General features: G+C 50.2%; 6 protein-coding genes across 6 annotated transcripts in view; 1 reads left to right on the top strand and 5 right to left on the bottom strand.

Annotated features, from left to right (window-relative positions):
• Positions 1 to 259: 259 nt before the first annotated feature.
• On the bottom strand, positions 260 to 724 carry LAESUDRAFT_711652 (uncharacterized protein; the record flags this gene model as incomplete). Its single annotated transcript, XM_040906853.1, has 1 exon — positions 260 to 724. The coding sequence occupies one exon, from the start codon at positions 722 to 724 to the stop codon at positions 260 to 262; it is 465 nt and encodes a 154-aa protein (XP_040768228.1).
• Positions 725 to 980: 256 nt separating this feature from the next.
• LAESUDRAFT_673255 (uncharacterized protein) lies at positions 981 to 2,568 on the bottom strand. The gene is made up of 6 exons (XM_040905517.1): positions 2,523 to 2,568; positions 1,959 to 2,464; positions 1,801 to 1,898; positions 1,352 to 1,745; positions 1,204 to 1,300; positions 981 to 1,157 (listed from the first exon to the last, which is right to left on the bottom strand). The coding sequence occupies exons 2-5, from the start codon at positions 2,248 to 2,250 to the stop codon at positions 1,275 to 1,277; spliced, it is 810 nt and encodes a 269-aa protein (XP_040768229.1). The 5' UTR covers positions 2,251 to 2,464; positions 2,523 to 2,568; the 3' UTR covers positions 981 to 1,157; positions 1,204 to 1,274.
• On the bottom strand, positions 2,523 to 3,950 carry LAESUDRAFT_673257 (uncharacterized protein). Its single transcript, XM_040905518.1, has 5 exons — positions 3,902 to 3,950; positions 3,683 to 3,840; positions 3,470 to 3,628; positions 3,248 to 3,421; positions 2,523 to 3,185 (listed from the first exon to the last, which is right to left on the bottom strand). Exons 2-5 carry the CDS (start codon positions 3,690 to 3,692, stop codon positions 2,908 to 2,910), a joined length of 621 nt encoding a protein of 206 aa, XP_040768230.1. The 5' UTR covers positions 3,693 to 3,840; positions 3,902 to 3,950; the 3' UTR covers positions 2,523 to 2,907.
• A 1,061-nt stretch (positions 3,951 to 5,011) lies between these two features.
• On the top strand, positions 5,012 to 7,002 carry LAESUDRAFT_721860 (uncharacterized protein). The gene is made up of 4 exons (XM_040908088.1): positions 5,012 to 5,260; positions 5,791 to 5,824; positions 5,879 to 6,288; positions 6,338 to 7,002. Exons 1-4 carry the CDS (start codon positions 5,101 to 5,103, stop codon positions 6,904 to 6,906), a joined length of 1,173 nt encoding a protein of 390 aa, XP_040768231.1. The 5' UTR covers positions 5,012 to 5,100; the 3' UTR covers positions 6,907 to 7,002.
• Positions 7,003 to 7,155: 153 nt separating this feature from the next.
• LAESUDRAFT_645131 (uncharacterized protein) lies at positions 7,156 to 7,929 on the bottom strand (the record flags this gene model as incomplete). The annotated part of the gene is made up of 1 exon (XM_040903900.1): positions 7,156 to 7,929. One exon carries the CDS (start codon positions 7,927 to 7,929, stop codon positions 7,156 to 7,158), a length of 774 nt encoding a protein of 257 aa, XP_040768232.1.
• A 1,286-nt stretch (positions 7,930 to 9,215) lies between these two features.
• LAESUDRAFT_644568 (uncharacterized protein) overlaps positions 9,216 to 11,428 on the bottom strand; it is a gene marked incomplete at both ends in the record, with an annotated part of 4,949 nt that continues 2,736 nt past the window's right edge. The window contains 3 exons of the mRNA XM_040903864.1: positions 9,216 to 10,019; positions 10,071 to 10,223; positions 10,329 to 11,423. Of these exons, the coding sequence (XP_040768233.1) occupies positions 9,216 to 10,019; positions 10,071 to 10,223; positions 10,329 to 11,423 (2,052 nt within the window). The remainder of the gene's footprint in view (positions 10,020 to 10,070; positions 10,224 to 10,328; positions 11,424 to 11,428) is intronic.

Consider the following 11,428-nt stretch of genomic DNA (forward strand, 5'->3'; position numbering starts at 1 on the left):
ATTTGACCATTCAAGGCTCTAAGACAGCCAGTTTCGTCACTGTCATGTGCGCATCGACGAGGACAAAGATTGTTCGCCGCTGCAGCGTTGGGTAAGAATTGGACACGTGTCAATGCTGGAGTAGTAAAACATCACGGCTATTTTTAGGCGATTTTGTACTGTTACGCTTTTCAACCGCCAGAACAAAGAAGTCATTGCTATTTATTCAGTGAGCCTGATGTAGCCATGCAGAAATGCAATGGGTGACTGGCGTGCAATCTCATGCGACTTGATTGGCGACATGACAGCTCCTTGAGGCTCGTAAGCGACGGGCAGGTATCACCTGCACAGAAACAGCAGCGTGCGCGAGGTCCACTGCGAACTCATCGACACCGGGGTACTGGTTCGGCTTGAGGAGACCTCGAGTATCGCGCGGCCTCGTGATTCCAGCAGAGGTCATGTATCCCCAACTTGCACAGATCGTCGCGACGACGGAGATGCTCAATTTTATCCATTCCAGCCACCTCGACCGAATGAGAACTAATGACTCCACAGGAGTCCCTCGTTCATCGTGCAAGAACGACTGCTTCGAGTCATCGTCAGCCTCTGTGTCCGTAGACTCGCCGCAGTGGATAGGGAGGTACGACGCCATTGATGCTGGCATGAGGTGATGAAGATAGTGCATGCTGCGCGTGGCTGGCCAGGCAGGTAGCGGGGCGTCGTTTCTCCATGAATTTAGGTACATAGTTGCCCGCTACATGAGCGGTTCGCTCTTCCTCTCACGCCCGTCTCCGGAATAGACTTGGCAAAATCCAGGCAGAGGGATGGAGATTGCAGGTACCAGTCGCGCCACCAGTGACAGTAATCACGTTAGGCCCAATGCATAGGATAAACTCTTACCGGACAGCTTGATCTGAGAAACTTCAGGAATCAGGATGCCATGACAGCGCTGCCTATTGATGGACCTTTCGATCACGGAACAGCAGTGGCCGCAATGATCGGTGGGACTATGAAATCCCGAAGCTCAGCCGTTCACTGGAATAGGTTGGGAGCCATTCTCCGATTGTCATACGTCCGGGACGTCGCGTCTGGAGCAGTCCGTGTCGTCGATGAAGCGGCTTCCGGTCCGGAAGTCGTGGATATGAACGACATCCAAAGTGAATGATTCCGCAGTAACCCTACAAGAACTTCAAGCATGTCCGAGGATCGTTCAGAAAAACATACTCGTTTTAACCAGACTCTGGGGGGAACTTCATTGCATTGCGAAAAAAAAGTGATTCGAGCATTTACTCTGCCTAAGCAAGCTGCACTACATCAAATGCTACAAGAACAGATTAAACAAGTAGTTTCACTCATCACTCAACTGACTTACCTAGGGGAGGCTCGGAGAATATCTGATCAAATTCGATGTAGCACCCCTCGCAGGCAATCTCAACCGTATGCACTCCAGGACAATTGAATCGCGGGGTCGGGTCCATCGCTTGCCACCCATCGTCGTATGCGAACATCCCCTTCCTGTCCTGGAAGGGAATCCAGGAAACTGTGCCCAATAAGGACACCCGTTCCGGACGTGTGTTCCAGCTCATGCTCGTGATGCGCCCGGGAGGAGTTGTCACATTCCAGACCTGGATGCCTGTAAAGTTGCCCGAGCCGGTCCAAGTCTTGAAGGGCGGAAGATCCGGCGTATCTTGAGGCACCACCCAGGCATCGATGTAGCAAAGGTCATATTCGTTCGGCACCATTCTCCACTGATAGATCATGGTATCCTAGTGATATACGTTCAATGACGGAGATAACGTGAGGATGTTCAGCAGAACGTACAGTATCGCTGAGCACAACGTGAGGCCCTGGCGCATAGACTGCGTCCGGCATGGCTCTGTTCGCTCTGACGATTGTACGCGGAAAGATGACCTCCGGTCCTACATCATACCACTTTCTCAGTGACGTTTCAATGAGGCGGTTATACGCTCGGGACGAACCTTGCTTAGCGATCTGCTCGACCAAATCAAGGTTGGGGTGCTGGTCTGGCTTGCGGAGGCCTCGCGCATCCCGCGTCCTAATGATCGTACCAGTGCCAACATAGACCGAACACGCGCAGACCAATACGAAGAGAGATAACCCCAATGTGAGGAACTCAATCCACTTCGATTGAGGCGGTGGCTCTACGGGTTCAGGACTGGTTCCGTTGCGAGGAAGGAGAGACTCCTTGAGATCATCTTGGGAGTCGACCTCTTCAGAGTCATGGCGTTGCAGGGGCAAGTAGGAGGCCATGGTGGTGAATGACTGCGTCGAGGTAGCGCTCTGGAGGCACACTGATAGACCATTCGGATGCGATCGACTGTAGTGCCGCCCATGCCAACCGTGGATGATACTTGGAGCCCGTCATGGGTAATTCCTCGCAAGGAATGCTTGTGATGTCAATGAAATCTCACGGATGTCTACCGTGTTTGGCCCGGACGAGAAGGAGCGACCAACATGGAACGGTCTGTACCATCATTGACAGTTTAGCGCTGATTAGGGACGCTGGAAGAAGAGGGCGATACCTCGTACGGTCGCACACGGATCGCGTGTTCGTGCACGAGGGATGCATTGATGAGCACGATATGCACTGGCAGGCTTCCATTTGATCGGCGGATCAAGGTGAATCTACGATTTGACGGGTCTCGGTTGTATTTTGGTTTGGAGACCCACAATTGGAGAGGCCGAAAGTTCGGCAACTCCTCGCCATGATGAAAGACAGGTCGCGCGGGATAGCCGCCACCGGAATTGGCTCGCCCTTTTCGAGTGAACAGAGCTTACATCTAGACAATCGCCGTTTCCTGAAACTTCCCATCAAATCTACTGCAACATGTGACACCGCCGTGCGCCAAGATAAGCTCTTAAAACGACGAAGTGACTGCTGTTTCCCAGCGGGCGAACAAAGCCAGTCTACCAATGCGGGCCTTGCTGGTTGGCATTGACGAAGGCATAGACCTGGGTCCAGTCCTTGCACACATGATCCACACCAACGCCATCCGTGGAGCGCATCTTGCCATCGGGGTCGACGAGCAGCGGGTCGAGTGTGATATCGGATGCACAGAGTACGGCTTGCCGCATGTAGTTGAGGCAATGTCCGCTCTGTTTGTCCGGCGCCCTGTGGATGAGGGCCTTCCGCAAGGTGTTGAGGCAGTCGAGTTGTCGGAACATCGAGATACCAAATTCGCGCCCTGAAGGTTGATTATTGTCCATGTCACTGACGGGAACGTGATCAGAGTAGGACATGACATACCGTTGGATCCAAGGCGAACCGTTGCATTACCCTTCGGGAACTTTGTGAGCGAAAGCCACTCAGAAGGTGCCCTCTGGTTGAGAGAGATAGTGTAGTGGTCGCTGTTGTTGAATGTCATCGCGACTGTATCGAGTCTCACCGGCAGCTCGATCGGATGATCGTCTCCGATGTACGCTGACCACGACTTCAACAGTCGTAAGAGGTCCAACAGAAATGACGTACAGTAACCGCTATCATCTACCGTGGTGCCGGCCACGAGCCACCAACCGGTGAGGATGTTGCACATCATGCTCACGGTGAGCGCAGCGAGCACACAGCAGCGCCATAAGACAGCAAAGGAGGGCAAGTAGCGATTGAGGAGCGTGATGGAGCGCTTAGTCGCTGAGAGCAACATGTTGAGGTGACAATGGTGGCTGCATGGGCAACTACACTCACCGAACGACATATCGAGTGGGATGGGGAGACTTGAGTGATGCCCTCGAAGGAGAGGGCATTCAATGGTGGTCACTTACACGCACTCAAGCGCTGTTTGCGCAAGCCGGAGACGGAGAGCTATTTCCGGCTGAGTTGCGAGTCCATTTCATCACAGACAGCTTCAACGACGCCGGATTAGTATGACAGCGAGTATTTCAAACTCGTAGGAAAGAGACGCACATTAAGCGCCTCGGAGCTTCACTACTCACTACTTTGCCCGGGTTGATAATGACAGATGAAACTGGACTGCACGTCATGACATTCAACTTTTCGGACGGCAATGATGGCTGAAGTCAAACCACGGACATTGCAAGCAACGGAATGACAAAGTGGAAGTCAGCATGAATCCAGAGCGCCTTGGCTTTCTTATCTTGCGACAGCTATCATCCAATTTTCGGCGTCGATTACAATCCGAGCATGTGAAGAACATTGGACGCTGCTCAGGATCAATGTGTCATGCATATGCTGATGTAGGTGATGACCCGGGTAGAGCTTCGCGCGCTGTTTGAGATTGTTTACTTTGGGCGGTAAAGTCACATCGCCTGCAGAATGCCAGTCTGAATAGGTCTGAATTGAGTTCTTCGACTGAAGAGAGCAATTCTCATTCAAAATGGCGTTGGCCAGGCTACGCGGAGGCGGTCCGAGTAGGAATGATTCGCGATGACATGACACAGTCTTGCACGTCCCCGGAAATACTTGTTCGTCCTGTGGTATGATACTCATTGAAAATGAGATACTCTCTGGCTGGGATGACGGTACCAGTAATGAGGATCTGTGTAAATCAAGTTGTATGATGACGATAAATTGATAACCTAGTTTAAATGAAACAATACTGAATGCTCACCTATGAATGACAGTGCAAGCTGTACAGTTGCTTGCGCTTATGGGACAGTCTGTGGAGTCCCAAGCTAGTCATCGTCGCACTCTCGTGCGATCAGCGAATGACTAAAAATTCGATTGTGGCACAGTAGACCACAACTACTCTCATTTTCACAAATTCTGAGTCGGGATTCTCGTTTGCTAGGAAGATGATTCCGAAGTATACTGGCTTCATGGCGGCGGTTCCGAGACCCATCTGCCGTCGGCAAGTTCCGGCCGCAGTCGCGAATTGGCAGGTCTAATGGTTCGATGGCGGCCAATCCTCTCTTTTTTTTTGCGCATAAAACTCCTAGTCAGTCTTTAAGTATCGTACCCGAGCTTGCAGAAAACCCTCTTTCCGTGAAGATGAGCCTGTACCAACGACATTGCTTACGTAATATGCCAGCCGCCGCCATATGCACGGGCGCCTCCATTCTCGCATCCTGCAACGTCCTAAGCTGTCCTAAGGGTGCAGCTTCCGCTCGCTTGAGTTCTTGACCCCCCTCGTCTAATTGCTCGACATGTTCCGTCTTCCGACCCTTGTCTCTCTTTTGATCCTCGCCGCAGCGAAGGTCGTGGTCTCGTCGCCTTGCGTAGCGTTCGACTCGAACTTCAATTTGCTCGTCTTCGGTCTCGATGGGAAGGACTGGAGCGCAGGTACACAGAGTTCATGGACAAACGGTGAGTACTCTCGCTCACAGAGCCTGATGAGTTTCTGGCGTTGAACGTCCGCGACTGCGATATTGGCTCGGGAAAACGAAATTCGCGGCTCTGACGACTGTCTCTTGTATCCCTCGGCCAAATGAAATTGTGCTTCCTCGGGATGTCATCCAGTCGCTAGAGAGCGATAGGCCTGCAGAGGCCACGACATGAGCCTATTATCTGCGCATTGATGTCCACGGCATGTCTTCATACTTCCTATCCCGCAATTGCATGCCATTTTCTACATAACGCTCGGCTAGTCGCTGTGATCTTGACCAATACCTTACATTTGTACAGAAGACTGTGATGGCTCGCTATTATTATGGCGTCTCTACGCTTTTGGTGTTGATGGCTCTTCGTAGTGCATATTATGTGGTGAATGCGGTTCCATTATGGGTGCGAGAGCCCTGAAGCAGGCAGGGTACGATACGCTCCTCGTTGAGTCGTTTTATATTCTTTTAGTGAGCAATCTATAACGTGAATGCTCTACTTACGCTTGTACTTCTCAGGTACTGCGACGGACATTACTGCATCTGGGCGCCCGTAAGCCTTTATCATGTATTTTACACCCTACTCTTGATTTACGCTCCCATATAGCTCATTTGACGGCACGAACACTACGTGCTACCTCGCACAGTTCTACAACAGCATTTATTTTATGAATGCCCAGTCTAACGACACGTCTTCTGTCTATATTTACGACGCAGCCACCAAGTCGTGGTCCACGCAGTCAGTCACCACCGGCTCCTTCAGCCCGTCCGACTTTACCGCTATCCTGGACCACGACACTAACGTGTTCTACGCGCTGTCGGGCGACTCGTTGTACTACTTGGACATGGGCGCGTTGACGGCGGCAAACTCGAGTGCGCTCTCTTGGGTAGATGTCGAGCAGTCGCCGTATGGAGCGAGCTATTCAAACCCGGTGATGGCACTAGCCCAAAATCACGTTCACTTCCTAGACGTCCCTGGAGTCAGCGCTGGCGAAGCGAAGATTTATGTTATTCACTGTAAGCCTCTTTTCCGTATTGACATCACCCTGTACTCATTTCATGGTAGACTCGTATTTCCAACCCACTGCGCAGGCATACCCGCTCTCGAACGGCAGCACCGGTTTCCCTGCCGCGCACGGCAAGACGGCGTCCTTCTTCCAGTCTGAGGGCGTGCAGCAGGAGTTCGCGTTCATCCCTGATGACGGCTCGGCAACATACGTGATCAACGTCGAGACGAACACGACGGCGGCCTACGCCGGCCCAACGAAGAAGGACGCCGATGCGACGTACGCTGCGAGTATCACGGCGCTCGTGCAGCTCGACAGCGAGGGGAATGTGATATTCTTCCCGTACACAGAGGACGACGCTTCTGTGAACGCGGCGGCTTCGTGGACGACGGTGAAGGCACTGGCGTCGGTGGCGCCCGCGAGCTCGTCGGCGTCGAGTACTGCGACCGCTAGCGGGGCGCATAGTAGCGGCACTGGTACGACGGTGTCCACCAGTGGTTCCGGCTCCACATCGACGGGATCTGCGTCTTCCGGTAGCAGCAGCAGCTCCAATGGGAGTATGGCTGTCAGGATAAGCCATGGGCTCGTTGTGGCTGGGCTGATGGGTGCTGTGGCCTGCCTCCTATAAATATCGGACATCCTTTCGGGAAATCTCGAGTATATCAGTTTAATCATATTGACTACGTGTGTGCCTCCGTACTTTCTGATCATCGACATGACGTAACACGCGGACCGCAGTGCATCACCCGGCTGCATCATAGTAGGTGGCCATCGGCTTACATCTGGCTGCGGTGTTTTCGTTGATAGTGTGGTCATTGCTATCGACCCATAATGTCTATAGTATTCTTGGACGTTGGTACGAATCGTAGGCACAAGCTCACGCTCCAAACGTAGCAATCCCCTCGCCAAGTCCTCTGATCGCGTCCAGCAACTCGTTGTCTTCCACTGACATCGTGCTTGCTCGAGTCTCGTTGACCATGCCTATGAACGGCAGCTCGTCCGGCTTGCACACTGGTCCTTCCTCCGGCAACGTTCCATTTTGTAAGTAGGCCTGCAGATATTTCGCAGTGCACAGCGAAGGCGCCGAGGTCGAACAGTGCCCGTAAGAGTCTTGCACAAGGAGTGCCGATCCAGCATACCGCGTGTGCACGTCCTGTGCATGCGCGAGCGGGCAAACGGTGTCGTACAGTGGGGAGATAAGTAACATTGGGTGTGCCGTGCCTTTCGCCGCGAGCAGGCCTGTGTACCGCCACTTCGGGCGCACACGCCATTCAGTGCAGCGCAGATGATGCCAGTCCCAGAACGGCGCCGCTGTCGGCGCCATCTCGTACATGCCGGCGAAGTTCTGTCTGTGCGTCTCTGGATTGTATTCCACCGGGTCTCCATCCCCGCACCCGACCGCCATAAACGCCGAGTTGGTGGCCTCCCAGAATGGCGTTTGCTTGCAGTCACACCTGAAACCCGGAAGTTCTTTGTGCACAAGTGTGGCGAGCGCCGTCTGGTTCTTTCTCTCTGCAGCCACGAGAAGATCGGCGAGATACGGGGAAAATACAATCGGCTTGTACGATATGATGAACGTCAGCTCGTATAGCTTTCGCTTCGTCAGAACGGTCGGGCCGTTAGTCAGTGAAGGGGACGTCGATGGGCTCATCTTCGGCGGCATTGAAGATGGCATCGACGCGAGCACAGGTCGCAACGGCCGACGACTAATAGAGCGTGTACTTATGTGGGCCGGCCTGGTGGCAGTAGTACTGCCCAAGGATCGTACCATAGCTATGTTTAGAGCGCGGTCAGTTGGCGATATACTAGCTGTTTTAGCAGGTATGTTGCTCACGAATCCCTGGTCACTTAGCTTGTCTTGTCCTAGCTTCGAGTGGGTGATTCTCACCATACGATGTAGCGACACTCACCGTGTTCGCGCAGACATGTGCTGATGCCCGCTCGCGGGAGCGCACCAAGTTGATCGGGTAGATTCGACAGGACGTGCGTCGCTGAGAGCAGCCAGACCCGGAGCTCTGCCTCTGAGCTGAAGGAGGCTGTGGACGGCATGCTTGCACCGACTCCGCGGGCTGAAGCCGAGTATGTCGTAGGACCGGCCGACGACGCGCAAGATATCCGGGTCGGTGGTATCTAACATGCAATGCCAGAGCCATCGGGCCACCGGGATTGACCAGCATAGTTGCTGAGTACTAGTTCTCTATGTCGGTATGGGGAAGCATGCAAAGAGCATTGGGAGCTGCGCTCGCAGGGTGAAACTGGGTAATCAAGTTGGAGGAACGGACGTGCACGTTGCTGTAATCCGGTATAAAGCTATCTGTTCATCATGTTCTTTCCATGTCTTAACTGTACTGCCAGTGCACCTGAAGGCCACAGCTTAGCCACGGATTCTGTTAGTTGCTGTGGTGTTTTGGGCTAACCAGTGTCATTAATGGTTGAAGCGAATACCTTCCATGTCTGTCGGGTCATGGACCACCCAGCATTCATTCAGTTGATCAGTTTGTCGAACTCATTGCTTGTTCAATTCAACATTGAAAACAAGGGCTTTGAGGGGGGTTCTCTTTCTTGACATCAAGGTCTGCGTGTTTTAGATGAACTGTCCTTTATTATTGAAGGCTCCTGAAGTCTGATTCCTAAAGCATCACTTTCTTTTTCCTCATCATTCTTTTTCACCCTGTCCTGCTTCTTCTTGATGAGCTTTGCTAGTGGAAGAGTGTTGAAAGTGGAAAAGCTCATCAACTTGGGTATTGTCAGTAGAGTTTAGGTCATGGATACTGTACTTCAATTCACCTTACTGGCATTCTGTTCTTTTTGTCTACATGACTCTGTTGATGTTGCTTGTCATCCACATATGCACACTGTTACTTTTGATATCATGCTTGTACAGTAAATCATATAAAATATATACTAGAAAAGAATTGCAACATTAAATAGTCATGTTTACAGACCAAGGTGTATGAAAGGGAGCCACGAGTAAAATGACATATTAGGGTCCTGTTGCAACTGCTCTACTGCATAATGCAATGCCCTTGCAGCCTGCCTATGATCTGGTGGGCTATCATCAGACAACAACTGAGAATAGACACCTTGTGCAACCTGAGGAGCAACACTGTCCAGAATTGACCACATTGTTGCAATCACTCCATTATAGCCAATAAACAGCATTCCTGCAGCAAGATGGACAGCTTCATCTGCAAGTTTTTTGTCACCAGTTGCTGTCTCGCAGGCTGACAAAAAGGCCAATCCTCCATGAGGATGTCTTGTCTTAATAATGTCAGATAGCTTCAAGCGTTGATTATTTGCAAGTTGTAGTCCACTGTCAAGTGGGTCTTTGAGATCTTGAATTCCATGACATGCAAAATGAGCCCAGCTGCACTTATACAGATTGTGAAGTACATGATCTTTTGTTCCATCAGACTCTACAAGCACAATCTGCATAGAATTCAGTCTGGTAAGCCTTTCCTTTATCTTGAAGATTTCCTCTTGAGTACCTGGAAGCCGGGACAATCCATCTGAGCTTGGCTGAGCCAAAGCTAGTAGATGAATATTCTGTGGAGTGTTGTCTTCAGTTGGTAAGATAAGTGCACTCAGAGTAGGAGTATATGATGATATGACAAATTCTGAGATCTTGACATTTGATTCAGCTCTTCCATATATGCCTGCAGCATGAATGGGAAGAAATGTCAGAGAGCCTGTGGGGCACCAAAAAATGCGGCTTAGATTAGAGCATGTTGCAGTTTGTTTCTAATTTAATTATCACTATCAAATAATGAAAGAAATGAAATAAAGACATACTGGATAGGCAAGTTTATCTAAAACTGGCTTGACAATATTATACCACAGCTGAGAAAGTATACTTTCAAATGAAGAGTATAATACATCATCAACAAACATCATTGTTGCTGTCCTGACATCTCTGGCAGTGGCAGTAAAGATAGTATGGTCAGGCTGGTGAACATTTTCATTGTGCATTGTGCTTATAGCCATGTTGTCTTGGTCAGTAACACTTGAACTAATGTGATCATTCCTTTTGAGCAATGCATTTAGTGATACTGCAAGATTTTGTGCAATTTGATAGGTAAGACCATTAAGAGGAAGATGAACCACCTCTTTTGAGTCAGGCAGAATAATTAATGCATCACAATGCCACTGGCTGCAGTTAAGAATGACCACTGGTCCAGAGTGTGCACATTGCAAAAGCTGAGGCAACTTCTTTGTTGTTAAGAACTGTTCAAAACCTGGCATGGATTGAACTTCAGCCAGCAGAAGTTCCCATTCATGTGCAAGTGCGTGGTGCTGTTGAGCTTGTTTTCCTAAGGACATTTGTACTGTTTTCTTCATGTCAAGTCTATAGCTTGCCTGTTCTAGCTGCTTTAAGATCTGCTCAAGCTTATCTGCAAGTGTTGGATGCATGGACTGCAAATGTTGAAGGTGACGAAGCTGCAATTGCTGTCCCCAGACAATTGAACGCCCTTGCTCAAGCCATTCAACAGCAAGATCATAGCGTTTACATTGAATAGCTATAGCAGCAGCATTTTTAGCAAGATTTGCCAACTGATTAAGTGCAGTAAAGTGATATGAAATAGGAAATCTAAGCCATGCCAGCTTCAAAAGCAAGGAAAATGTAATATCACAGGCCCTAAAAAGGGATGAATGTTGCAAAGTGTATGCACAGTGAATCCAGTGATAACCAGCAGTGAATCTGACATACAAAGAGCCAGTGGATGACTGAGCAGCTGATGAAAATTGAACTATAGCCTTCTCAAAGACAGAGATATCATTGAAACTCTTGAAGCAGCTGGACAATGTATATCCAAGGTTAAGAAGGTATGCAGGCTTATGTGCATGACCATCTGATATAAGCTGCACTGCTGCTTGCTGCATAGCAATAGCTCGATCAACATCTGCAATATTGTCATGATTTTCAAAACGACTTCTGAAGAAGTTTCCAAGATTGTTAAGATAGCCCGGCTTCTTTGCATGATAATTTGATGTCAGCTGTACTGCTTTTTGCTGCACAGCAATGGCCTGGTCAACATCTGTAAGATTATGCAGATGTTTAAAACGACTGAAGAAGGAGTTTCCAAGTTTGTTAAGATAGTCAGGCTTGTCTGCATGATCATCTGGTGTGAGCTGCACTGCTTTTTGCTGCA

The sequence above is a fragment of the Laetiporus sulphureus genome, assembly GCF_001632365.1.
Source record: "Laetiporus sulphureus 93-53 unplaced genomic scaffold LAESUscaffold_5, whole genome shotgun sequence".
In the NCBI taxonomy this organism is placed as follows: Eukaryota; Fungi; Basidiomycota; class Agaricomycetes; order Polyporales; family Laetiporaceae; genus Laetiporus; species Laetiporus sulphureus.